This window comes from Oncorhynchus mykiss, chromosome 8 (genome assembly GCF_057628025.1).
Source record: "Oncorhynchus mykiss isolate SJ-2025 chromosome 8, ASM5762802v1, whole genome shotgun sequence".
Classification (NCBI taxonomy): Eukaryota; Metazoa; Chordata; class Actinopteri; order Salmoniformes; family Salmonidae; genus Oncorhynchus; species Oncorhynchus mykiss.
Genome location: NC_143029.1, coordinates 76901028 through 76928579, shown reverse-complemented (window position 1 = coordinate 76928579; position 27552 = coordinate 76901028). Strand labels below are relative to the sequence as shown.

Genomic DNA, 27552 nt, shown 5'->3' with positions numbered 1-27552 from the left:
GTGACCCCAAACTACCATAATCTCGCTGGATGTGCAAGTGTCGCGACATTGGGATCATGTTGAAACTGCATTCCAGGGGAAGTCATTTTGATTCTGCGCTCCATATCCACGCTATGACAGCATACGCTTGACTAGAGCCAAAATGGCGTCAGTTTCCCCGATTCTAGTTGCAACTCCCTTCTTTCCCATTCCCTCGGTTAATGATGGCGTCCCACAGTACAGGGGGCAGGGTGTCTTGCGGGAGAGATTTGAATTGTGTGCCCGAGGTTGCTGACACACTTGCAGCGGTCGCTAAACTTGGGTAAGTAAACTGCTTCGTTCAAGCAGTCAAATACTGGAGACGAGTAGGAAATGCCTATCTACCCCTCGGCTTCATTTCTACACGTGATGTAGCCAGCTAACTATTTTAGCGCGGCAGTAACAGCAAACTAGCTAGGTTCATTTGCCGGTGAAATATTAGCACGTGCACTATCACAATGGCTAAGAAATGTTCCTCCTGGCCATTACCTCGATATGATCTGTTGAGAATACATTTGATTGTAGATCCGTGACGTTACTTGAATGAATTATCCAATTAAATGTTAACTACGTTTGTAAAGTAATTTTCGTACAATAAACTTTGCAAGAGCATCAGGCAAGTTTACATTTAAAATGTTTTTATTTATTTTTTATTTAACCGTTTACTGAACTAGGCAAGTCAGTTAAGAACAAATTCTTATTTACAATGACGGCCTGCCCAGACCAAACCCGGACGACGCTGGGCCAGTAGTGCGCCGCCCTATGTGACTCCCAATCACGACCGGATGGGATTCAGCCTGGATTACAACCAGGAACTGTAGATCATCGACAACTCAACTAAAGTATCCCATCTGTCCCTTCTCTTACAGGTTTGACTTCTTGTGCATGCCCCTCTTCCACCCGAGGTTCAGGAGGGAGTTTGAGTTGGATCCCGCCAAAGTCCGATCTGGAGCACATACACGCTCGGACCTGCTACTTTGTGGGCGAGGTGAGGTCAGAGGCAACCTGTATTTATACTGGCCTCAATGGTAGGAACTAGACAGTACATTCTCATTCCCAAGTTCCGCTGAGCACAGGAGCATCTACTTAAATAAATATCTAATCAAATGTTTTATTAAGTGTCAGGATATTGAAATACAATTCTTCCTTACCCAGACTGGAACACTCTGGTTGTTGGAAAGCTTTCTCCGTGGATCGAGACAGACTCAGAGGTGGAGACGGAGCGCAGGAATTCAGAAGCGGTGAGTTGGACATCCTGAAAAGACGTATTCACACCGTAACAAAAAGTAGCAAAACGCTTTGCAATGGAGGACGTTTCGCTATGAAAATTACTGTTTCTATTGTTTAAATTCAGGTAGGTTCCTCCCCATTTTGTTCTGTTTGGGTTCCGTTTGAATTTTAGTGAATATACCATGGCCTCCTTTGTCCGCTCAAGCAGAACATTTGAAACATCTTTGCCACAGGTTGAATTGTTGCTCTCCTTTCATCCCTCTGTCATGTCTCAGGCTCTGGTCCAGGAGCTGAACTTCTCAGCGTATCTGGGTCTGCCAGCCTTTATGATCCCTCTGAAGGGCCCTCACTGTGCCAACCTGGCCCGCGTGCTGCTCAACCACATCCAGACTGGACACCACTCCTGCATGGTAGCTACAGCAGTCGAGTTATCTATCTGTACCATATAAGAACTATAACTCATTCTTAATCCTTGGCTTGTGTTGTGACTGGCAATTTCATGGTATTTCAGTGAACTTAAAATTGAAGTTATGAAACCTACAACTAAGAAACTGTGGATTGTGTCATATCAGTTCTGGATCCGGGTCCCCCTGATTTCCTCTGAGGATATGCGTGATGACATCATCGAGAATGAGCAAACGAAACACACAGATGATGGCAGTAATGACGAGAAGACCTGGGCCTGGTGGGTCTGCCATCACAGCTAGGGCCACGTGGCTACGGCATCAAGGTTTTCAGTCTTGTTTTTTTGCTTTTTGTAAAAATGTACCTTCTGTTTTTAATTTTTCAGGTGGCATTCATTCAGAACTCTTTGTGACTACAACAAGAGGATCTGTTTAGGTAAGGAAGCAGGACAGGGAAACATGGTTGGAGTGTTGACAAACTGATAAGGAATTGTTTTGGTCACAATTGATACTGACCTGTCTTCCCTTCCTTTCCCTGAAGCCATTGAGGTTGGAGCAAACATGCCCACCAACGCTGTGATCGACAAGTGGCTTGGAGAGCCAATTAAAGCAGCTATTCTTCCCACCAGGATCTTTCTGACCAATAAAAAAGGGTTCCCAGTCCTTTCAAAAGCCCACCAGCAAATCATCTTCCGTCTATTCAAGGTACTGTAAATACTAGGCTATATGGCAATTGTTATAGCAACTACAACCGTTTTATCTTCAGTCTGTCTTCTGTTCTTGAAAATTTATTTTACAAAACATTTCCTTGTTCTCCCAGCTTGAGGCCCAGTTCATCTTCACTGGCACCAGTCGTCACAGTGAGAAGGACTTCCGCTCTTACTTGCAGTACCTTGAATACCTCAACCAGAACCGCCCTGCCCCCAATGCCTATGAACTGTTCGCCAAGGGTTACGAGGATTACCTACAGTCTCCTCTTCAGGTTTGTGTTTAAGTTTGTAAATAGGCATACCTATTGTCTGTATGCATTGGATTCTTTGTTATGTCTAACTGTTCTCTTCCCATTAGCCTCTCATGGACAATCTGGAGTCTCAGACATATGAAGTGTTTGAGAAGGATCCCATCAAATACTCCCAGTACCAGCAGGTAAGGAGCCTTTGACATGCATGTTCTCACAGTATAATACACTGACAGTATTAGTGATGTGGCTGGTAGGGTTTAACACAGTAATATCATTAAGTTCCGATTGGGTTCTCCTGATCTTTATGCAGGCTGTGTATAAGTGTTTAATGGACAGAGTCCCGGAGGAGCAGAAGGAGACCAATACACAGTGAGTAGCTCCAACACCTCACTGTCTGTCCTCTGTTAATGAGTATCTATTCTCCTGACAATCACCTTCCCCCTCTGTATCTGGTGGGTAACGGTATGTATTCTCTGTAACCCCAGGGTGTTGATGGTGCTGGGTGCTGGGAGAGGTCCTTTGGTCAATGCCTCCCTGCGGGCCGCCAAGCAGGCTGACAGAAAGCTCCGTATCTATGCCGTGGAGAAGAACCCCAACGCTGTCGTAACGTGAGTGGAACTTTTTCTCATTTTGAACCCTGACCTCCAAAAGATTTGCCAGCACAGACTAAACTCATTCCAGAAGATAATTGAAGTCCTCCATTTTTTAAATTCAGGCATTAGGAGTAATTTCCCCGGATAGCTTTAATACTCTCTGGCAGATTAATAAATCCAGATGAAAATGGGAGGTTGGCAACATTTAATCTCCACTGAGCTCCTAAAAATGCCCTGTACTGATCCTGTCACACACTCCCAGGCTTGAGAACTGGAAGTTTGAGGAGTGGGGCGATCAGGTGACCGTAGTGTCATGTGACATGAGGGAGTGGGTGGCACCTGAGAAGGCGGACATCATCGTCAGCGAGCTGCTCGGGTCCTTCGGGGACAATGAGCTTTCCCCAGAGTGTTTAGATGGAGCACAGAACTTTCTCAAAGGTAGGTGGGGGAGGAGGAGGAGTCATTCTAATTGCAGTCATTTGCAACTCGTTGATATTGAAATAATTTTGCTCATCAAAATTTCAATAAAGATTGAAATCTTTGATAGTTATACATATCATGGGCATTGAAAGACAATTACCATTTATTTTGCCTCGTCCACCTCTACCCTTTCATCTTAAACGTGTTCCCATTCTCTTGTTCCTCTCAGATGGCGGGGTGAGCATCCCCTGTTCCTACACCTCCTTCCTGGCCCCCCTCTCTTCCTCCAAGCTGTATAACGAGGTCCGGGGGTGCAGGGAGCGGGACAAGGACCCTGAGTGCCACTTTGAGACCCCTTACGTAGTCCGACTCCACAACTTCCACCAGCTGGCTGAGCCCAAGGCCTGCTTCACCTTCATTCACCCTACCACAGGTAACACACACGCATACACACACGTCAAACACCCTTACATGGCTAATGCTTACGCACCCTAGCTAACACGGTTAATGATCACACATAAGATATGTACTAAATGCGCTTCTCTCCTTTCCTTCAGATATGAACAACAACCGGTATCAGTGCCTCAGATTCTCTGTGGGGTGTAACACAGTGCTGCATGGCTTTGCTGGATACTTTGAGACCACACTCTACGGAGATGTCACACTCAGTAAGTAGTAAGAGGGGACAACGATGATGATGAGGTTTTAAGGTGTTTGGATAACATTAACATCAATGTGTGCATCTGTTTGGTCAAGGTATCAAGCCAGAGACCCACTCTCCTGGAATGTTCTCCTGGTTCCCCATCCTCTTCCCTCTCAAAGTAAGTTGACTGTCATACGGTCATGTAAAATGTCTTTACATTTAGCACATTTTATTACCCAAAAGAATGTAGTGTATTTACTATTTTCCTTCCCTCTCCCACCTGCAGCAACCGATCCCTGTGACGAAGGATGATGACGTCGTGGTGAGGTTCTGGAGGTGTAACAATGGGAAGAAGGTGTGGTACGAATGGGCCGTGACAGAGCCCTCATGCTCCGCTATCCACAACCCAGCAGGACGATCCTACACCATCGGCCTGTGAAGATCTCACACCCACATACACACACATGCATACAGACGCAATTAAACAGGCACTTAGTTGCAAATGAAGTTGAGGTAGTCTTGCTCAAAAGGTCTAGCATTTTACCTATTCACCTGTAATCATGAGCCTGCTCATACCATGAAACCTACAGACCAGGGTCACAGTGAGGGTTTAGAAACCTACAGACCAGGGCCAAATTGAAGATTTAGAAACCTATAGACCAGGGCCAAATTGAAGGTTTAGAAACCTACAGACCAGGGTCACAGTGAGGCTTTACAAACCTACAGACCAGGGTCACAGTGAGGCTTTACAAACCTACAGACCAGGGTCACAGTGAGGCTTTACAAACCTACAGACCAGGGTCACAGTGAGGCTTTAGAGCTGGGAATAAGAACCCAATCAATGGTTTAGATGGGACCGATTTGAGGCTGTTACTTTACAGTATAGTTAGGAGTCAGTTTCAGGCATGGACTATCATCCACATACATTCCCATACCTATTGAGTTTAAGTTACTTATTTTGCCAGCAGTCAAGATACCCCCAATGGCAGTATTCAGACAGGCAGCTGAATTTTGATATTTTTTTCACTAATTGTTCTTTTGACCAATCAGATCATCTATGAAAAATATCTGATGTGATTGGTCAAAAAACCTATTCCATACTATAACGGATCGATGAAATGGCTCTAAATTGTAACTCAACACACTTAAACTGGTTACAACTCCGATACAGCAGTGTGTAGGAGATGGGCTGTTCAGGTCATATGTTTGTCAGGTGTTCATTTCTTTTTGTTATGTTTTTTGTCGGATCCATATTGTCAATAAAGACAACTACTAGCAACTTGCTGCTCTTTGCCCTGTTTGTATATGTGCCTCTTGCATCTACTTACTTACTTAGCATGTTCCCTCGTGGGTTAAATGGCAGGCTGTGGTAAGGTTGTTATTCCACTGAATTATTTTGAATTCTGGGTATGCATAACAAAAGGATATTTGGAATGGAAAACTTTTAAATGCATGCATGAACACAAAGAAATTGTATATAAAAGATCTATTCCTTTTTGTGTCTGATCAGACTGCACCCTGGTTTTAATGTCCGACTGCACCATGGCATGTACTGTGGTGATGTATTCTGTCCAGTAGGTGTCACCATAGAGGTCAGGATCAAATATTGGTATTGAATGTAATTAGCATTTTATTTTTTATTTAACCAGGCAAGTCAGTTAAGAACAAACTCTTATTTACAATGATGGCCTACACCATTAGAGGCAAACCTATCAAAATAACACAAGTAGGTAGCTAAGCCACACATGCTGTCATTTAGGGATCAGGTCCAATAGAAATGGAGAAGGAACACAGCTATACCAACAGAGGAATGTTTATCACAGATTCTTGGAATTGCTGGTAAACACCAAGTTTCCTTCTGGAAAAGAAGACCTCTCTTAAAATCGTCTCCACAAGGCGAGAGTGTTATTGCTGCAGTGCAGACCTCTAGGTAATACTTTCACCTATTCCCACATCAATATGGCACCGAGCAATCCTGGGTTCAACTACTATTTCAATTACTTTCACATTTCGAAGCAATATTCAAATATTTTTTCAGGGGAATTTATATATACTATGATGTATTGATGTGTATTTCAAAATATTCAAATGCAGAGTATTTTCAAATAAATACTCTGATGCATTTGAACTCATGTCCTAGGAGTATTTGTAATGTAATTGGAAATAAGTATTTTCAAATAGGAAATTGGACATTTTTTGAAAATACTTCCAATAGAATTAACTGATTTCGGCCACATTATTTGAAAATACTCAAATACTGTACACAGAAAAATTTGAATTTAAATAAAGAATTTAATACACGTATTTCAACACAGTTCTGGCACCATGTGACCTTTCTTGACCAGAATACTTAGGCCCTCTCATATTCCTCTAAACAGTGTCTGCTCTAGATATATAGGTACACTGCCATTTTAGGGTGGGACAAGCACTAATGCAAAACAAGCTATAAAATATTCTCAAATGTTGGCCTTAATCCACATCACAAACCAAACTGCTCACTAACCGCCATTGATGTTTTCATTCTCTCAAAATGCTGACTGGTGTTGCTGTCTCTGTCCCACGCTCTTTTACCATGAGAAGACCAGCAGCAACGCTAGCTCAACCACACACTCACTCTGGCTGCTGTCTTACCAACAAGCTGTGTACGTAATGTGTGCACACATGATAATTTTCATTATGGCAGTAAGTGACAAGTATAAGATGTTTTTTCCCCAATTAAACATTAATTCACTGAGACATAGCTTGGAATTTGACCAACTCAAAGTCAGTGTTTCTCTTCATCTGTCCGTCTGCGTGACCCTAATAAGGTGTTTTGACAGATTTCTTGTGATGACAGAGTTGCTCATGTTAAGAGAAAACAAATATCCAGCTGTAAACACAGGTGTGAAGGAGGACAGGTTGTATTGTAGCCTCCACCCCAAAGGCATGGTTGTTTTAGAGGAACCCGTTTTGTTTCTCAGATCAATCTAGTTTCCAGACAACTCACAGAAAACACTGAAATCAGTGTCAATGCTATATAATATGATGGCTACTCACACCCTTCCTATTTAATGCATTTGAATTATTTATATCATTCTACTTCCTCTTGACCTTTCACAAACTAATTTAAACTAACATTCTTAAATTGTATTTGAGTTTACTAAAGCATTATAACAGTAAAATAATAAATTAACAACCCTGCTGAAACGTGGAGGGGAGTGGCTAACCCTGTGTTGACTATTTCGGCCACGTTGATTGGTTGAGCATTTCAAGCAAATTGTGTTAAATTTTCTGGTAAAGCGGAGATCTTGTTCACTTGCTAATGTAGAACAGCTGTCGGGTGTGCTGATAACAGGATGCTGGTGATTCGTCATTTTAAAAGTCACGGCTACTCCGAAGAAGAGGTGGGTCGATCATTTTGTCAATTACTTGAATTTGAGGCTGTAAAACAGTGTCAAGGATTACAATGGCATAGGCTATATTGTATCCAGCCAAACTGAATCGCCCTCATCACTAAATTACAGGGGCGCTACTGTCACTGGGGACAGGGGACGTTCCCCACATTCTGAAATTGCATTTTTGTCCACGATACAAAACGAAACATCGTGCGGTAGGACCATGCTTACGCCTGTGAGAGGTCGGGTAGGCTGTTTGGAGTGTTTATCCGACTGGAAAACAAATAAATATGCCCCCCCCACACTTCTAAAACCAAAGTTGCGTCCCTACTAGGCTATATCATGCATTATTTTTTGTATAATTTAAAACAAATTAACTTTAGGGCCAAATGAGAAATAATACATACTGTTATAGGCAACAGGAATGTAGTAGTCTGGCACACAATATGGGTTCTTGGGAACATTTAGGTTACTGATATAGCCTACTGTAAATTGCTTGCCATTGCCAGTTTGCCATTGTTATTTTCAATGTGGTCGACCTGCCGCTGTGTATAGTAGGCCTATAAGATTATCTTCAGTGGCCTATTTCCTCTACAAAGCCTATTACTGCTGGGTGATCTTGTGCCTACTTTACGCAGGTGGGGCTGGGCTAGCTGGTCGCACCGCGTTGCGTCGAACAACTGAATTATTTATGAAGCAATGTCGTTTCTAATAATAGCAGTAATCTCGGTGTAGCCCACACACTATTCGAATGTCAGGGAAACGTTATAGGGCGGTATATTGTACGCTTCAGTCTGAACGCTTACATTTGTTTTAGTTTACTAGAGAATCTCACTGACAATTGTTATTTGTAAATCACATTTGTGCCACGGGCTATGTTTTTTTTATGGCATCAAAGATAACTTTGACACTGATAAATAGTGTTTCTGTAGATAAACGATTTTTGTTCTCCATTAATGCAGGTAACACCAAACTGAGCTAGGTTGCACCGCACCTGCGCTTTTCATCCAACAAAAGTAATCTTGGAGACGAGATGACCGATGGTCCTAGGCTGCGGGGCAATGCATCGGCAGATGGGGATACGCTTTCCTCCGAATCCACTGAAGAGGGCTCCGGAAGAGTGGCCCTGAAGAAGGAGATTGGCCTTGTCAGCGCATGTGGAATTATTGTGGGCAAGTCATTATTATGCTCATCCGTTCTTGCTATCTAGTATGTCTTCCTCAATGTAGGTATGGGTGTGTCTACCTAAAATCCAACCTAAATAGATTGCGATGAAATGTATGGTCCACATGGATTGCACAAACGGTGCTAATTTTGTAGCTGATCTGAACTGGTCTTGAAAAACCTGTTTTCAATCTGTACATTCTTTAATGGCCAGACTACTTTCTGAAAGTTTTGTGATTGCAAGAAAATCCACAGGGCTCAAAATACATTATGTGCCTGTGTGAGGTTGTCTATTTAACTGGTATGTGGATTTGTTCTAAAATGGCTGTCACAGAGCAGCATCCATCCCACCCACATGCAGAGGAAGTCAATAAAAAGTAATCTCAATAATGCTTGGCCTGTGTACCAGCTGCAATTTAAATCATCAGCATGGATCAGCAAAGTGTTCTTGGGGACCTTCAATGCTTCATGCATTTATTTGGTACCCTTCCCCAGATATGTGCCTTGACACAGTCCTGTCTGAGCTCTTTGGACAATTCCTTTGACCTCATGGCTTGGTTTTTGCTCTGGTATGCACTGAACTGTGGGACCTTATATAGACAGGTGTCTTTCCAAATCATGTCCAATCAATTGAATATAACACAGGTGGACTCCAATCAAGTTGTAGAAACATCAGGAATGCTCAATGGAAACAGGATGCACAAGAGCTTAATTTTGAGTCTCATAGCAAAGTGTCTGAATACTTATGTAAATAATCCATTTGCAAACAATTCTAAAAACCGGTGTTCACTGTCATTGTGGGGTATTGTGTGTAGATTTAGGAAAACAAATATTTAATCAATTTTATAAGGCTGTAATGTAACAACATTTTGAAAAAGTTAAGGGGTCTGAAAACTTTCAGAATGTACTGGACTCGCTTGTTTTGTCAAACTGAAATTAGACTAACTACTAGAATTTTTGCAACCAGGAAATGGCGGAGCTATTTCTGTATAGTAGTGCATCTTTAAAGGTGCACTGCAGAAATGGCACACAGAAATAGCGCACAGAACAGACCTACCACCTCAAACTTGCTTTCAAAGAAATGTGAGTTAGATCTCATTCAATGTGAATTTGGTCAAGTCACCCAAAAAGTTGCATATTGCAGCTTTAAGGTAAACCCTTAAAGAGTATGTAGCATAAACATAACCACATGTAACATATGAATTTGCATTAGAATACGCAGCAAAAGTCCCAGTGCAACGTTACCCTTCACTTTTACATTTTGAGTTGTTACATAAAACTGATCGGCCGGGAAAGAAAAATAAATTGTGTGGTGTGACTTAATATGGAGGATGCGACAAGTCAGCCTATTCCCTATATGTAAACTCCAACAGAAATAACAGAACTTCAAATGTATAACTTCAAATTATACCAAATCAATTGCACTCATGACTACTGGTTTCAATTAAATTCAGCCAATTTACAAGCAAATATGAATGTTACAAATCAGCTTGCAAGGTTACTAGCCTGCTAACGTTAGCCCTACAATCTGCTAATGTTACATTAGTATTGTGAGTCAGCCAGATGCTATCAGCACCTACCTTCCAGCAACATTAAAGTAAAGCAACTTTTTGAAAATGCATAATGCCATCTAACCAGTTATCCAATAATGTTACCGGTGTATATGTAGTTCTTATCCAGCCACCTAAAGTTATTTTAGTCTGACAGCTAACTAACCTAGCTAGCCAACCACCATGGTCTACATAGCTAAGTAGTAAGCCAGAGAAATTAGTCTAGCATAGGCAGGAACCCACAAAACACCCCCCAAAAAATTGACAGCTGAGTTGGTTATCAAAGTCAAAGAAGAGCTAAGGAGAGACCTTCAGAGGGAGTGCTAGCTAATCCAATAGCAATATAGTGAGGTAAACCAGGTAAATGTAATGTGGATTTATCTCCACTGTTGACACTTGCCATATAGGTTTGTAGGAAATAGGTTGCAGGCTTCACATTCACCTGGTTTGTCACTCATTCTGAATCCTGCCTTCTACTGATTATAACCTGCTGACTTCAACTGGACAAACTGTTCCGACTTCAAAGCGTGCTTCTCCTTTTTGGACCACAAATGAGTCCTAACCCCGTCCTTGTGGGTATTACTGCACTAGCGACAAACAGAACTACAACACTCACCCGACTACCACTAACAAACATTACTTTATATGGTTTCTTCTTTGTCGATGTACATAGTAGCTCACCAGTGCCAACACTTGGTTTGGAATGTAATTACATGCTAGCAGGTAGTAGGTAGTGTTAGCCAGCTGAAATTAGCTAGGTAGCACCGGTTCTCCATATGACGCTGAGAAATGCATTGTGGGTAGTTCCGAAGATATCCGTAAATAAGTTATGTTTAAGCTTTTTTACATTTGTTTGTAGTTTTAGGTAACCAGATCGTGACTACAACTAAGTTACTAAGTCTTTGACCACACTGCTACTTTGGCAAGTAAAAACTTGTGCTTCCTTTCCTTTAAGGGTAATACTTAAGATGTTTTATGTAACTGGGCTCCATGGTTGAAGTGAAAACCTACAGGACAGTATAGCGCTCCAGGAACCGGGTTAGAGAGCCAGACCGGTGCTGTAGAATCACACTTCATAACAATTTCTCTGCATGTAGATCTGATCTTTTAGAATTACTTTTGAAGTCGGAATCTGACTGGGATCTTCCTTCCTGGGTGGTCTTTGTGGTGAAGGGATCAGTCAGATAAGCCTGGGGGAAACGTGAGTGTCAGCAGTCTGTTCCTGAGCGTGATTAGTCAGCAGTTGGTGGTTTTGCCCTGCTGTCCTGTTTGTGCTACTGTATTATCTCAGACTCCCAAAAACATTCTGATAATCCTGATCTTATGTTTGAGTCACAACAAGTAGTCTGAAGATGTAGTTGCTGTGTTGAGACTGATGTAAATGAGAAGAGGTAGTGGAAAGTGAGTTGTACAGTATGAGAAGTTGGCAAAGGGTTCCTGTGATGTTGTGCTTACTTGGCCACTAAGCAGGAAGCTGTGGACTAAGTGACCGGAAACGCTCACTTTCCGTTCCAGTCCACACTCCACTGAGGGACCATGTCGGCCTTAGTCAATGTTGTGTAATATTACCCTCCACTTTTGAAAGATTGATGCAGCATTTTCCACTCCTCCTTACCCTCCCTGTCTCTTTGTCTGGGTCTCAGGTAACATCATCGGTTCAGGGATCTTTGTGAGCCCAAAGGGCGTTCTGGAGAATGCGAGCTCTGTGGGGCTGGCTCTCATCGTGTGGATTGTCACTGGAGTGATCACAGCCATTGGCGCACTCTGCTATGCCGAGCTGGGCGTTACCATCCCCAAGTCTGGAGGAGACTACTCATACGTCAAGGACATATTTGGAGGACTTGCCGGGTAAGGGAAATGCATGGTGATGAGAGAATACCTATACTGTTAGAGTACTGCAAGAGAAGTGCTGGTTACCATCTGTCATTTTTTTGAGCCACCCTTTTCTCAGACACAGAAATTGACAGTATACTGTACAAAGGTCCCCCCCCCCACGAAGCAGTACATTTCCATCCTTTTGTCCCCCACCATTTCCTGTATGTCATTAACCTTGTTTTAGTGTCTGCCCTTTATTGTACACATGCATCAGCCCATATGATTGAATGTCTGCTAGTTGGTTCTTTGTGTTCACGCTGTCCTCCAATGAGCACTGGTATTTATTTTCCTCACATACAGTATCTCGTATTCTGACAGGTTTTTGCTCTACATCAGAAATGTAGATGTTGATATACGTGATTGAGGTGTTTTGACGTGTGATTCTCTGACCTCCTTCCCTCCCTACCTACCTCTCCCAGGTTCCTGCGTCTGTGGATCGCGGTATTGGTGATCTACCCCACCAACCAAGCGGTCATCGCCCTCACCTTCTCCAACTACGTCCTGCAGCCCCTATTTCCCTCCTGCTTCCCCCCAGAGAATGGCCTCCGCCTGCTGGCTGCTGTCTGTCTATGTGAGCGCCTCAGAGAACATGCATATGCCGCCTTAGTTGTTTTTGGACTACTTTGTTTACTTCAGCCTGATCACTGGCCCTCCTGGCTCTCTTCGCTGAATTTGAGACTTGAGGTATATTTGTAGGTCAAATATACCGTATTACCCAGTCTAGTATAGTGTTACTGTATTCCATGTGTGGTAAGTTGCTATGATGCGTGATGTGACTCTTCCTCCTTTCGTCCCAGTGTTGCTGACGTGGGTGAACTGCTCCAGTGTGCGCTGGGCCACTCGTGTTCAGGATGTCTTCACTACTGGGAAGCTGCTAGCCCTGGGTCTTATCATCATCATGGGCTTTGTGCAGATCTGCAAAGGTAGACTCGGTCTCTTTGATTTTGATTCTGATCTGTAACTGTTGATTTGTTTCATCATTCATTAGTCATTGGGATGTCTACAGGATAGGCCTACTGTACGTAGAGTATTGGCAAAGAAGGTACACTATGTAGATGCTTCTCCAATAGAAAAAAATGCTTTTCCAATAGAAATCCCAGATCACACTTGTAAGCTAAATTCATGCGTAGAAACATGTCATGGGGTCTAACTGTAGTCTTGTGTGGACCTGCCCATGTGCAGGCTGTCAAATCAAAGGCACTCCAAGTTGTTTTTGACCGTGTCGTTCCTGGAAGTCTCGCAAAGTTGCGCCTCGGGTTTACAAACTCTGTGCTATTGTTCCCCACTGACACATACTTTACGGTCTTAATCTGTCTCCACCTGCTGGACAAAGTGTGAGGCCACTAGAAGTTTGCGAAACTAGTCTAATCTGTTCTTCACCCAGAACCTTTACACAAGAATAATCACAAGATGTGAGAGGGGGAAGTATGGCTGAATAAACATAGTGCCAGAACACCATAATACTGTTAACTCGTGCTTCCCACAGGATTTGCATTGTCCCTATGTGAGAAAGGCGATTTAAAGTCCACTTACCTCTTCATCTCACGCATCTCTGACCAAAGCAGGACCCCAGTGTCCTGTCTAGAGCGTGAAGTCACGAGCTCTGCTGGTCGGCTCCTGCGTAGCAACCTAGCGGTGCCGAAAGCCTATGTAAATTACCATTGGCAGAATGGCCAAACTAAAGTTTTTTTAGACTGCTGTTTTGGCCACTAAAATGTGTTTTGTTATGACGTTCGATCCCCACTGGTAATCATTTTAAAGTTTGCTACAAATCGGGATATTTAATTAAATATACAGTTTAAGTCGGAAGTTTACATACACTTAGGTTGGAGTCATTAACTTGTTTTTCAACCACTCTACAAATTTCTTGTTAACAAACTATAGTTTTGGCAAGTCGGTTAGGACAGCTTCTTTGTGCATGACACAAATCATTTTTCCAACAATTGTTTAGACAAATGAAATAATCTATAATTCACTATGATGATTCCAGTGGTCAGAAGTTTACATACACTAAGATGACTGTGCCTTTCAACAGCTTGGAAAATTCTAGAAAATGATGTCATGGCTTTAGAAGCTTCTGATAGGCCAATTGACATAATTTGAGTCAGTTGGAGGTGTACCTGGGGATTTATTTCAAAGCCTACAAACTCAGCCAAGACCTCAGAATTTTTTTTGGGAGACCTCCACAAGTCTGGTTCATACTTCGGAGCAATTTACAAATGCCTGAAGGTACCACATTCATCTGTACAAATAATAGTATGCAAGTATAATCACCATGGGACCACGCAGCCGTCATACCGCTCAGGAAGGAAACGCCTTCCGTCTCCTAGAGATGAACGTATGTGGGTGCCAAAAGTGCAAATCAATCCCAGAACAACAGCAAAGGACCTTGTGAAGACGCTGGAGGAAACGGGTACAAAAGTATCTATATCCACAGTAAAACGCGTCCTATATCAACATAACCTGAGAGGCCGCTCAGCAAGGAAGAAGCCACTACTCCAAAACCGCCATAAAGCCTGACTACGGTTTGCAACTGCACATGGGGATAAAGATTTTACTTTTTGGAGAAATGTCCTCTGGTCTGATGTAACAAAAATAGAACTTTGGCCATAATGACCATCGTTATGTTTGGAGGAAAAAGGGGGAGGCTTGCAAGCCGTGAAGCACGGGGGTGGCAGCATCATGTTGTGGGGGTGCTTTGATGCAGGAGGGACTGGTGCACTTCACAAAATACAGTGCCTTGCGAAAGTATTCGGCCCCCTTGAACTTTGCGACCTTTTGCCACATTTCAGGCATCAAACATAAAGATATAAAACTGTATTTTTTTGTGAAGAATCAACAAGTGGGACACAATCATGAAGTGGAACGACATTTATTGGATATTTCAAACTTTTTTAACAAATCAAAAACTGAAACATTGGGTGTGCAAAATTATTCAGCCCCTTTACTTTCAGTGCAGCAAACTCTCCAGAAGTTCAGTGAGGATCTCTGAATGATCCAATGTTGACCTAAATGACTAATGATGATAAATACAATCCACCTGTGTGTAATCAAGTCTCCGTATAAATGCACCTGCACTGTGATAGTCTCAGAGGTCCGTTAAAAGCGCAGAGAGCATCATGAAGAACAAGGAACACACCAGGCAGGTCCGAGATACTGTTGTGAAGAAGTTTAAAGCCGGATTTGGATACAAAAAGATTTCCCAAGCTTTAAACATCCCAGGGAGCACTGTGCAAGCGATAATATTGAAATGGAAGGAGTATCAGACCACTGCAAATCTACCAAGACCTGGCCGTCCCTCTAAACTTTCAGCTCATACAAGGAGAAGACTGATCAGAGATGCAGCAAAGAGGCCCATGATCACTCTGGATGAACTGCAGAGATCTACAGCTGAGGTGGGAGACTCTGTCCATAGGACAACAATCAGTTGTATATTGCACAAATCTGGCCTTTATGGAAGAGTGGCAAGAAAGCCATTTCTTAAAGATATCCATAAAAAGTGTCGTTTAAAGTTTGCCACAAGCCAAACATGTGGAAGAAGGTGCTCTGGTCAGATGAAACCAAAATTGAACTTTTTGGCAACAATTGCAAAACGTTATGTTTGGCGTAAAAGCAACACAGCTGAACACACCATCCCCACTGTCAAACATGGTGGTGGCAGCATCATGGTTTGGGCCTGCTTTTCTTCAGCAGGGACAGGGAAGATGGTTAAAATTGATGGGAAGATGGATGGAGCCAAATACAGGACCATTCTGGAAGAAAACCTGATGGAGTCTGCAAAAGACCTGAGACTGGGACGGAGATTTGTCTTCCAACAAGACAATGATCCAAAACATAAAGCAAAATCTACAATGGAATGGTTCAAAAATAAACATATCCAGGTGTTAGAATGGCCAAGTCAAAGTCCAGACCTGAATCCAATCGAGAATCTGTGGAAAGAACTGAAAACTGCTGTTCACAAATGCTCTCCATCCAACCTCACTGAGCTCGAGCTGTTTTGCAAGGAGGAATGGGAAAAAATGTCAGTCTCTCGATGTGCAAAACTGATAGAGACATACCCCAAGCGACTTACAGCTGTAATCGCAGCAAAAGGTGGCGCTACAAAGTATTAACTTAAGGGGGCTGAATAATTTTGCACGCCCAATTTTTCAGTTTTTGATTTGTTAAAAAAGTTTGAAATATCCAATAAATGTCGTTCCACTTGATGATTGTGTCCCACTTGTTGTTGATTCTTCACAAAAAAAGACAGTTATATCTTTATGTTTGAAGCCTGAAATGTGGCAAAAGGTCGCAAAGTTCAAGGGGGTCGAATACTTTCGCAAGGCACTGTAGATGGCATCATGAAGAGGGAAAAGAATGTGGATATATTGAAGCAACAGCTCAAGACATCAGTCAGGAAGTTAAAGCTTGGTCGCAAATGGGTTTTCCAAATGGACAATGACCCCAAGCATACTTCCAAAGTTGTGGCAAAATGGCTTAAGGATAACAAATTCAAGGTATTGGAGTGGCCACCACAAAGCCCTGACCTCAATCCTATAGAACATTTGTGGGCAGAACAGAAAAATGTGTGTGAGCAAGGAGGCCTACAAACCTGACTGTTACACCAGCTCTGTCAGGAGGAATGGGCCCAAATCAAATGTATTTATATAGCCCTTCGTACATCAGCTGATATCTGTGCTGTACAGAAACCCAGCCTAAAACCCCAAACAGCAAGCAATGCAGGTGTAGAAGCACCCAACTTATTGTGGGAAGCTTGTTGAAGCCTACCTGAAACATTTGACCCAAGTTAAACAATTGAAAGGCAAAGCTACCAAATACTAATTGAGTGTATGTTAACTTCTGACCCACTGGGAATGTACTGAAAGATATAAAAGCTGAAATAAATAATTCTTAAAACAAAGTGGTGATCCTGACCTAAGGCGGGGAATATTTACTAGGATTAAATGTCAGGAATTGTGAAACACCTTAGCCAAATATATTCAAACTCAGTTTATGTAAACTTCCGACTTCAACTGTACTTGTCAAAAATATAAACGCAACATGCAACAATTTCAACATTTTTACTGAGTTAGTTCATATAAGAAAATCACTCATTTGAAATGAACTCATTAGGCCATAACCTGTTGATTTCACTTGACTGGGCAAGGTGAGCATTTGCCCACTGAAGTCGGTTATGACGCCGAACTGCATTCAGGTCGAGACACTGAGGACAGTGAGCACGCAGATGAGCTTCCTTGAGACTGTTTGACTGTTTGTGAAAAAATTATTTGGTTGTGCAAACCCACAGTTTCATCAGCGGTGCAGGTGGCTGGTCTTAGACGATCCCGCAGGTGAAGAAGCCAGATGCGGAGGGCATGGGGTCTGCGGTTGAGGCCGGTTGGACATACTGCCAAATGATCTAAAACAATATTGGAGGCAGTTTTTGGTAGAGAAATTAACATTGAATTCTCTGGCAACTACTCTAGTGGACATTCCTGCAGTCAGCATGCCAATTGCACACTCCCTCAACTTGAGACATCTGTGGCATTGTGTTGTGACACAACTGCACATTTTAAAATGTCCTTTCATTGTTCCAAGCACAAGCTGCACCTGTGTAATGATCATGCTGTTTAATCAACTATTATCTTGGAAAATGATTTTTTTAAAATACATATATTTCACCTTTATTTAATCAGGTAGGCTGTTGAGAACAAGTTCTCATTTACAACTGCGACCTGGCCTAGATAAAGCAGTGTGAACAGACAACAACACAGAGTTACACATGGAGTAAACAATAAACAAGTCAACACAGTAGAAAAAGAAAAGTCTATATACATTGTGTGCAAAAGGCATGAGGAGGTAGGCGAATAATTACAATTTAGCAGATTAACACTGGAGTGATAAATGATCAGATGGTCATGTGCAGGTAGAAATACTGGTGTGCAAAAGAGCAGAAAACCAAATAAATAAAAACAGTATGGGGATGAGGTAGGTAAATTGGGTGGGCTATTTACTGATGGACTATATACAGCTGCAGCGATCGGTTAGCTGTTCAGATAGCAGATGTTTAAAGTTGGTGAGGGAGATAAGTCTCCAACTTTAGCGATTTTTGCAATTCGTTCCAGTCACAGGCAGCAGAGAACTGGAAGGAAAGGCGGCCAAATGAGGTGTTGGCTTTAGGGATGATCAGTGAGATACACCTGCTGGAGCGGGTGCTACGGGTGGGTGTTGCCATCGTGACCAGTGAACTGAGATAAGGCGGAGTTTTGCCTAGCATGGACTTGTAGCGAGGACCAGCCGACTAGAGCATACAGGTCGCAGTGGTGGGTGGTATAAGGTGATTTGGTAACAAAATGGAGGGCACTGTGATAAACTGCATCCTGTTTGCTGAGTAGAGTATTGGAAGCTATTTTGTAGATGACATCGCCGAAGTCAAGGATTGGTAGGATAGTCAGTTTTACTAGGGTAAGTTTGGCGGCGTGAGTGAAGGAGGCTTTGTTGCGGAATAGAAAGCCAACTCTAGATTTGATTTTAGATTGGAGATGTTTGATATGAGTCTGGAAGGAGAGATTAGTCTACCAGACACCTAGGTACTTGAAGATATCCACATATTCTAGGTCGGAACCATCCAGGGTGGTGATGCTAGTCGGGCGTGCGGGTGCAGCCAGCGAATGGTTGAAAAGCATGCATTTGGTTTTACTGGCGTTTAAGAGCAGTTGGAGGCCACGGAAGGAGTGTTGTATAGCATTGAAGCTCGTTTGGAGGTTAGATAGCAGTGTCCAAGGAAGGGCCAGAAGTATACAGAATGGTGTCATCTGCGTAGAGGTGGATCAGGGAATCTCCCGCAGCAAGAGCAACATCATTGATATATACAGAGAAAAGAGTCAGCCTGAGAATTGAACTTTGTGGCACCCCCATAGACTGCCAGAGGACCGGACAACATGCCCTCCGATTTGACACACTGAATTCTGTCTGCAAAGTAGTTGGTGAACCAGGCAAAGCAGTCATTAGAAAAACTGAGGCTACTGAGTCTGCCGATAAGAATATGGTGATTGACAGAGTCGAAAGCCTTGGCCAGGTCAATGAAGACTGCTGCACAGTACTGTCTTTTATCGATGGCGGTTATGATATCGTTTAGTACCTTGAGCGTGGCTGAGGTGCACCCGTGACCGGCTCGGAAACCAGATTGCACAGCGGAGAAGGTACGGTGGGATTCGAGATGGTCAGTGATCTATTAGTTGACTAGGTTTTCGAAGACCTTAGATAGGCAGGGCAGGATTTTTAATTTATTTTTATTTTACCTTTATTTAACTAGGCATGTCAATGACGGCCTAGGAACAGTGGGTTAACTGCCTGTTCATGGGCAGAACGACAGATTTGTACCTTGTCAGCTCGGGGGTTTGATATTCAAGACTAGCTGATTTGTACGGGTCCAGGTTTTGCAGCACTTTCAGAACATGGGGGGAGGGGGGCATGGCCAGCCATTGAGAAATGCTTGTTGAAGTTTTCGATTATCATAGATTTATCAGTGGTGACCGTGTTACCTAGCCTCAGTGCAGTGGGCAGCTGGGAGGAGGTGCTCTTGTTCTCCATGGACTTTACAGTGTCCCAGAACTTTTGAGTTAGAGCTACAGGATGCAAATATCTGCTTGAGAAAGCTGGCCTTTGCTTTCCTGACTTCCCTGAACAGTTGCATATCACGGGGACTATTCGATGCCTTTGCATTCCGCCACAGGATGTTTTTGTGCTGGTCGAGGGCAGTCAGGTCTGGAGTGAACCAAGGGCTATATCTGTTCTTAGTTCTGCATTTTTTGAACGGAGCATGCCTATCTAAGATGGTGGGAAGTTACTTTTAAAGAATGACCAGGCATCCTCAACTGACGGGATGAGGTCAATATCCTTCCAGGATACCCGGGCCAGGTCGATTAGAAAGGCCTGCTCGCAGAAGTGTTTTAGTGAGCGTTTGACAGTGATGAGGGGTGGTCGTTTGACTGCGGGGCCCGTAGCGGATACAGGCAATGAGGCAGTGATCGCTGAGATCCTGATTGAAGACAGCGGAGTTGTATTTGGAGGGCCAGTTGGTTACAGACTTAGGGTTGTACCTGGTGGGTTCCTTGATGATTTGTGAGATTGAGGGCATCTAGCTTAGATTGTAGGACTGCCGGGGTGTTAAGCATATCCCAGTTTAGGTCACCTAACAGAACCAACTCTGAAGCTAGATGGGGGGCGATCAATTCACAAATGGTGTCCAGGGCACAGCTGGGAGCTGAGGGGGTTTGGTAGCACGCGGCAACAGTGAGACTTATTTCTGGAGATAGTAATTTTAAAAATTAGTAGTTCGAACTGTTTGGGTATACTTTGCAGGCTATCTCTGCAGTAGACTGCAACTCCGCCCCTTTTGGCAGTTCTATCTTGATGGAAAATGTTATAGTTGGGTATGGAAATCTCCAAATTTTTGGTGGCCTTCCTAAGCCAGGATTCAGACACGGCAAGGACATCAGGGTTGGCAGAGTGTGCTAAAGCAGTGAGTAAAACAAACTTAGGGAGGAGGCTTCTGATGTTAACATGCATGAAACCAAGGCTTTTTCGATCACAGAAGTCAACAAATGACAGTGCCTGGGGACATGCAGGGCCTGGGTTTACCTCCACATCACCCGCGGAACAAAGGAGGAGTAGTATGAGGGTGCGGCTAAAGGCTATCAAAACTGGTCGCCTAGAGCGTTGGGGACAAATAATAAAAGGAGCAGATTTCTGCTTACTATCAGGGATGTAAACAAATTTGTGCACAAGATTTGAGAGAAATTATCTTTTTGTGCTTATAGAACATTTCTGGGATTTTTTTTCAGCTCATGAAACATGAGACCAACACTTTATATGTTGATTTATAATTTTGTTCAGTGTAGTTATCCATTCTGACCTCATTTGTTGTGACGCAGGACCACGTGCTGACAGACAAATCACTGGCCAGTAGGCTCTGAGGAGGGCCACACCCTCATGCCATAGACATTAAGGTTGACTCTCAGGCAGGATGAAAATGACTACATCGACCACAATCTTTTCCTGCAGTTACAGCCACTTTCAACATGATCCTTAGTGATTTTTTTGTTGTTGGTGCCATTCAGCAATTGCGCGCTTCAAATTAAAATACTTCTGGCTTCATGCGCCAGCTGATTTTTTTCCATATTAATACATGGATGATGTCAGCGCTGTCACGATCTACTGGTTTTCATGTCCATGGACCCCACACACAATTCCATTACCCACTCTGTGTTGTCTGTGTTGTCTGTGCCCAGGGGAGTATTACTGGCTGGAGCCTGCGCATGCATTTGAGACGTTCCAGCCCTATGACATTGGCCAGATAGCCCTGTCCTTCCTGCAAGGCTCCTTTGCCTACGGGGGATGGAACTTCCTCAACTATGTCACAGAGGAGCTTGTCGACCCCTACAAGTGAGCAAGATCCCCCAACTTGACCGAAATCACAAGTTGCACATGGTCTCAACAGGGTAGCATTACATACACACCCAATCTAGCCAGTTTCATGTCTGGATATCATTAGTGCCCGACTTGGGCAGGAGCTCACTGGGGTGGAGTACTGGCACCAAACATGTTCTACTGCTTGAGCTCCTGCACCTCCTTATAGAATAGTAGCTCAAATGTATTGTGGAAATGCTGTACCTAAATATATACGGTACCGGCACCCAAAATGAGTATCGGTACCTATTTCAGTCCAAGTCGAGCGCTGGTTATCCTAGTCAACCATGATCTATACCTTTTAACTCTGTATTACAGATGAGACGGTGTCCTGTTAGGCCTGTGTTATCAATTTGGATGGTAATTCACACCCACCAGAACCCCAGCTCTTCAACCCTGTTCTCTCTGTATAACAGGAACCTTCCTCGGGCCATCTTCATCTCCATCCCTCTGGTGACTTTTGTTTATGTGTTCGCCAACATCGCCTATGTCACCGCCATGAGTCCTCAGGAGCTGCTGGCCTCCAATGCCGTCGCTGTGGTGAGATGCCCCGGCCCTCCCCATTCTGCTGCCCTTGTGTAGCTGCTTTTGGGAATGGCTGCTTTTGGGACTCATGCAGCTTGTTCTAAAGTCTGGGTTATCAGTAGAAAATGCTTTTAGTCACCAGTCTTGGATTTCAAAGTCATCCAGAAACATCAGTTAGTAGAATGTGTTTGTTGAAACTCTCCTCTCTATGTCCACAAATTCTCTTCCAGACATTTGGTGAGAAGTTACTTGGAGTGATGTCATGGATCATGCCCATCTCTGTCGCGCTGTCTACTTTTGGGGGGGTCAATGGCTCCCTCTTCACTTCGTCGAGGTCAGTTTATGCACCCCATCCTTCGCTCTCGGTTTGTCTTTTTGCTCTCATGCTGTCTGTAATTACATTCCCCATTCTTGGCTCCTGTCTGTAGTGCGTCCTTCATACGTGTGGAAATATCAGATCACAGAATGATCACATCTAGTCACTATGATTCCTGTTCTTTCTGCACTCTCTAACCCCTTTCTTATTCCATATGTTGCACCTCTGTGTGCCTCTACCATCACTGCCTTGCTTTGTCTTAATTTCTTTGTGTCCCATTTGTTATCACTTGTTTGTTTTTCTACACCTCGATGGACAGTTTTTTTCTTTTTTTTACCCCTCATTCTTTGAGTCCAAAAGCAACAAGAGAAAGGACTGTTTTTCCAGTATCTCAGTGCTGACCTTATGTTCATGTTCTTCACCGTCTCTTTCAGGCTGTTTTTTGCTGGTGCAAGGGAAGGCCATCTCCCCCGGCTACTGGCAATGATTCATGTGAAACGCTGTACCCCAATCCCAGCCCTACTATTCACCGTGAGTCCTAACTTTACCCGGCATAATCTCTCTTCCTCTCTCACACCTACAAACGTGTCATCCCAGTTCACTCTATGTACAGTAGTCTCTCGAGTCTTTAATGTTTAATTTGACTTTAAAATGAATGGATGACTTTTGCCCCACCACCCTGCTTCTTTACAGTGTATATCCACCCTACTGATGCTGTGCACCAGTGACATGTATACCCTCATCAACTATGTGGGCTTCATAAACTACCTCTTCTATGGGGTCACCGTCGCTGGGCAGATTGTGCTGCGCATCAAACAGCCAGACCTATATCGGCCTATCAAGGTAAACCCTTCATGTTTGTGCTTCCATCACTCAATCCGTTTGGACAAGGTTGTTGCTTGCACATTTTGGGAGGAGCATGGTTTTGATAAGAATTCTTTACTCAATACTGTCCTGATTGCAGTCATGGGTCTACTCTTGTTTATGACAAGTTACAAGCTGACACATGCACAATGCCATAGTTGTCAAAGCATGTGTTGTGTTCCCCCTGTGGATTGTTCAATTGTTTACTCTGTACTTTGTATGCATTACATTGTTTGTGTAAATTTCATCATGTATAGATTGTTGGCTGTCCTGTCTTTAGGTGAGCCTGGTGTGGCCAGTGATCTACCTGTTGTTCTGGGCCTTCCTGCTCATCTTCTCGCTGTACTCTGAGCCTGTGGTGTGTGGCCTCGGCATGGCTATCATGCTGACTGGAGTCCCTGTCTACTTCCTGGGGGTCTTCTGGGACAACAAGCCACAATGCTTCAACACCTTCATCGGTATGGAAACCATATTCACTAGTGATGATGCTCATTACTACGACCCCTAGTTCTTTCTAGTAAAGTGCTAAATGACAGTACCTGTACCACTTATTGTTGTGCAAAATGCTTAGCCTTCGGGATTACAGTCGTGGCCAAAAGTTGAGAATGACACAAATATTAATTTTCAGTCTGCTGCTTCAGTGTCTTTATATATTTTTATCAGATGTTACTATGGACTATTGAGGTATAATTACAAGCATTTCATAAGTATCAAAGGCTATTGACAATTACATGAAGTTGACGCAAAGAGTCAATATTTGCAGTGTCGACCCTTTTTCAAGACCTCTGCAATCCACCCTGGCATGCTGTCAATTAACTTCTGGGCCACATCCTGACTGATGGCAGCCTATTCTTGATTCTTGCATAATCCATGCTTGGAGTTTGTCAGAATTTGTGGGTTTTTGTTTGTCCACCTGCCTCTTGAGGATTGACCACAAGTTCTCAATGGGATTAAGGTCTGGGGAGTTTCCTGGCCATTGACCCAAAATATCGATGTTTTGTTCCGAGCGACTTAGTTATCACTTTTGCCTTATGGCAAGGTGCTCCATCATGCTGGAAAAGGTATTGCTTGTCACCAAACTGTTCCTGGATGGTTGGGAGAAGTTGCTCTCGGAGGATGTGTTGGTACCATTCTTAATTCATGCTGTGTTCTTAGGCAAAATTGTGAGTGAGCCCACTCCCTTGGCTGAGAAGCAACCCCACACATGAATGGTCTCAGGATGCTTTACTGTTGGCATGACACAGTACTGATGGTAGCGCTCACCTTGTCTTCTCCAGACAAGCTTTTTTTCCGGATGCCCCAAACAATCGGAAAGGGGATTCATTAGAGAAAATTACTTTAGCCCAGTCCTCAGCAGTCCAATCCCTGTACCTTTTGCAGAATATCAATCTGTCCCTGTTTTTCCTGGAGAGAAGTGGCTTCTTTGCTGCCCTTCTTGACACCAGGCCATCTTCCAAAAGTCTTCACCTCATTGTGCGTGCAGATGCACTCACACCTGCCTGCTGCCATTCCTGAGCAAGCTCTGTACTGGTGGTGCCCCGATCCCGCAGCTGAATCAACTTTAGGAGATGGTCCTGGCACTTGCTGGACTTTCTTGGGTGCCCTGAAGCCTTCATGTTCTTGATGATCTGATAAATGCTTGATTTAGGTGCAATCTTACTGGCAGCAATATCCTTGCCTGTGAAGCCCTTTTTGTGCAACGCAATGATGACGGCACGTGTTTCCGTGCAGGTAACCATGGTTGACAGGAAGAACAATGATTCCAAGCACCACCCTCCTTTGGAAGCTTCCAGTCTGTTATTTGAACTCAATCAGCATGACAGAGTAATCTCCTGCCTTGCCCTTGTCAACACTCACGCCTGTGTTAACGAGAGATTGACTGACATGTCAGCTGGTCCTTTTGTGGCAGGGCTGAAATGCAGTGGAAATGTTTTTTTTTTTGGGGGGGGGGGGGGTTGAGTTCATTTGCATGGCAAAGAGGAACTTTGCAATTCATCTATCACTCTTCATAACCTTCTGGAGTATATCCAAATTGCCATCACACAAACTGAGGCAGCAGACTTTGTGAAAATTCATATTTGTGTCATTCTCAACTTTTGGCCACGACTGTATTGATATGAAATCTGTTTTCCTCTTCTACACTTGGTTACTCTTCACTTCTTTCTCCCACCCAGGTAAGATGACCCATGTGTGCCAAAAGTTCTGTGTGGTGGTGTACCCAGACATGGGCGACAGCAGAAATGTAGGAAACCAGGGAACGGAATAGGGACAGAAAGATCTAGGAGATGTGTTCAACCCATCTGAATGGACATTGGCACAGACAGTCACTCTTAAAAGGGTGTTGATATTGACTGGGAGACATCAAAAGATGGACGGATGCACTCAAGGAGATATGCTACAGCACTTGGTTTTCTCTTGTAAATGTTGACTGGCCTTAAGACTTTACACATCTGCCTCAATGCAATACTACTGCCCATTCCCATGAGTCTGAGCTGCAATATCAATATATTGGACAGATAAGTAATGTTGATGTTCAGATGTAAAGAGAATTTTCTGTAGGATCTGTTTTGGGAAATGTTGTACTGTATTGTCTTTTTATTTAGATTTTGGTATCGGTTTAATTTCTGTTTTGGTTGTGGCAAAGTTGAATAGTGATCTTTAATATAGTCTTCCACATAACACTAAACAAACTGTCATTCCCTAAATGTTTGTTTACTGCATTTCATTTATCACTCCTTCGTTGTTTTGTTATTGTTGTACATGAGTGTAATGTCTTCTGTAGACTGCTCTTCAATGAACTAGAGGGTAGGTGTACTCCTGAACGATTAGATCCTTTTACGTGATAGTCACGTTATACCACTCACAACTTGATATGTTGATCTTCAAGATTAGATTTTTATTTCTTGCAAAATAACTAGCATTACCCATACACTGAATGTAATAATTATGTAAACAAATGATTAATAATCATAGAAATGCTGCATAGAAAATATATACTTTACATTAAGTTTTGCTCAAAGGTGCAAACCTCGTCTGTGTATGATTGTCAATAATAATGCAACGTATTCCCTTAATGCCAGTCACAGGTCTTTTTGTTTGGTGATACACATCTTGCATTGATTGAAATGTTTGATATTATTGTGCTGCTCAGCATGGAATCACTAATTCCTTACACTTTCAAGATTCATTACCATCTTATATTCTCTATCAATAGAAACACGCAATGTAACACTAGTCATTTGAATGATAAATTCCTCACTGAACTGCCACCATCTATCTTACATGCTTTGTTACCCTGTTTGTCAAGCAACAACAGGCAATGAAAATTAACAGGCATGCTCCTACTGTCTCCTTGTGGTGCTGGGAAGCCCAATGCTGGTGGTTTAGTTCCTTCCTGCCATTAAAATCCTCCCACAAACACTATCTCTCTGCTCCATTTGTGGTCCGATCTACGCTTCCGAGGATATTACTTAACTTTCCATTTAACTTACCACCACTGTTTAGTAATAACATGTAATACAGCTCATCATGTAAATGTGTTAATTGAGTTATGCAGCGGCAGAAAGGCAAACGTGCATGCTTAGACACTTACACACACAATGTTATGGATGAAAATAAAATGACATTTATAGGGATGACTGATGAGAGGAATGTTGCTATAATATGGAAAAAGATGACTGACCATGACCTTCAATGTAATTGTTCAGGTGATCGCTTCTCTCTGTCAATGCACCCCCACCTCAAGCTTTCATCCACCTGGGGTGTATTCATTAGTTGGATTGTTTTGCAACTAGTTTGTATTGGACAAATTCAGTTATGTTTGCTTTCGTTTGATTCATAGAACAAACGATAAACAGTTTGTTGCTAACTGTTTGTTGCTAAATGTTGTAAAACGTTTCTTGTTGCAAAACGGAATCCGATTTAATACACCCCTGTTGTCAAGGACACCGACCTCCACGTAGCCTACAATCTAGGCCTAGGAACAGACAGTGTTCCTAGCAAAGGTGTCTATAAATTCTAGATTGGCCATTGAGAGGCTTTGACGCCAGTGGTCGGCCATATTGGCAACCCCCAGTAGGCGCAGTCCTACGTGGGAATGAATGGAATTGTACTGTATTAAAATTAAATGTTTACAAAATTACATATTTAAGTATGTTTTTGTTAT

The 27552-nt window shown here is 43.1% G+C and overlaps 2 protein-coding genes and 1 long non-coding RNA gene across 5 annotated transcripts; 2 read left to right on the top strand and 1 right to left on the bottom strand.

Annotated features, from left to right (window-relative positions):
- LOC110530616 (protein arginine N-methyltransferase 5) lies at positions 1 to 5548 on the top strand. Its single transcript, XM_021613830.3, has 16 exons — positions 1 to 301; positions 888 to 1006; positions 1174 to 1259; positions 1524 to 1658; positions 1821 to 1933; positions 2039 to 2088; positions 2194 to 2357; positions 2473 to 2634; positions 2721 to 2798; positions 2924 to 2982; positions 3099 to 3221; positions 3469 to 3644; positions 3856 to 4059; positions 4184 to 4294; positions 4383 to 4447; positions 4556 to 5548. The coding sequence occupies exons 1-16, from the start codon at positions 201 to 203 to the stop codon at positions 4706 to 4708; spliced, it is 1899 nt and encodes a 632-aa protein (XP_021469505.1). The 5' UTR covers positions 1 to 200; the 3' UTR covers positions 4709 to 5548.
- On the bottom strand, positions 4556 to 11109 carry LOC149982127 (uncharacterized). The gene is made up of 2 exons (XR_016482628.1): positions 10800 to 11109; positions 4556 to 8769 (listed from the first exon to the last, which is right to left on the bottom strand). It is a non-coding gene; the product is annotated as an uncharacterized LOC149982127 (long non-coding RNA).
- On the top strand, positions 7550 to 26805 carry LOC110530618 (large neutral amino acids transporter small subunit 2). Of its 3 annotated transcripts, XM_021613831.3 has the most exons (12): positions 7550 to 7652; positions 8606 to 8815; positions 12001 to 12205; positions 12652 to 12803; positions 13030 to 13155; positions 21505 to 21658; positions 22099 to 22222; positions 22438 to 22541; positions 22958 to 23054; positions 23217 to 23366; positions 23668 to 23845; positions 25562 to 26805. In XM_021613831.3, the coding sequence occupies exons 2-12, from the start codon at positions 8677 to 8679 to the stop codon at positions 25651 to 25653; spliced, it is 1521 nt and encodes a 506-aa protein (XP_021469506.3). In that variant the 5' UTR covers positions 7550 to 7652; positions 8606 to 8676; the 3' UTR covers positions 25654 to 26805. The 3 variants fall into 3 exon arrangements, with proteins under 3 accessions (XP_021469506.3, XP_090038788.1, XP_090038789.1); XM_090182662.1 differs by lacking the exons at positions 7550 to 7652; positions 8606 to 8815 and adding an exon at positions 11058 to 11279; XM_090182663.1 differs by lacking the exons at positions 7550 to 7652; positions 8606 to 8815 and adding an exon at positions 11142 to 11558.
- Positions 26806 to 27552: the final 747 nt, after the last annotated feature.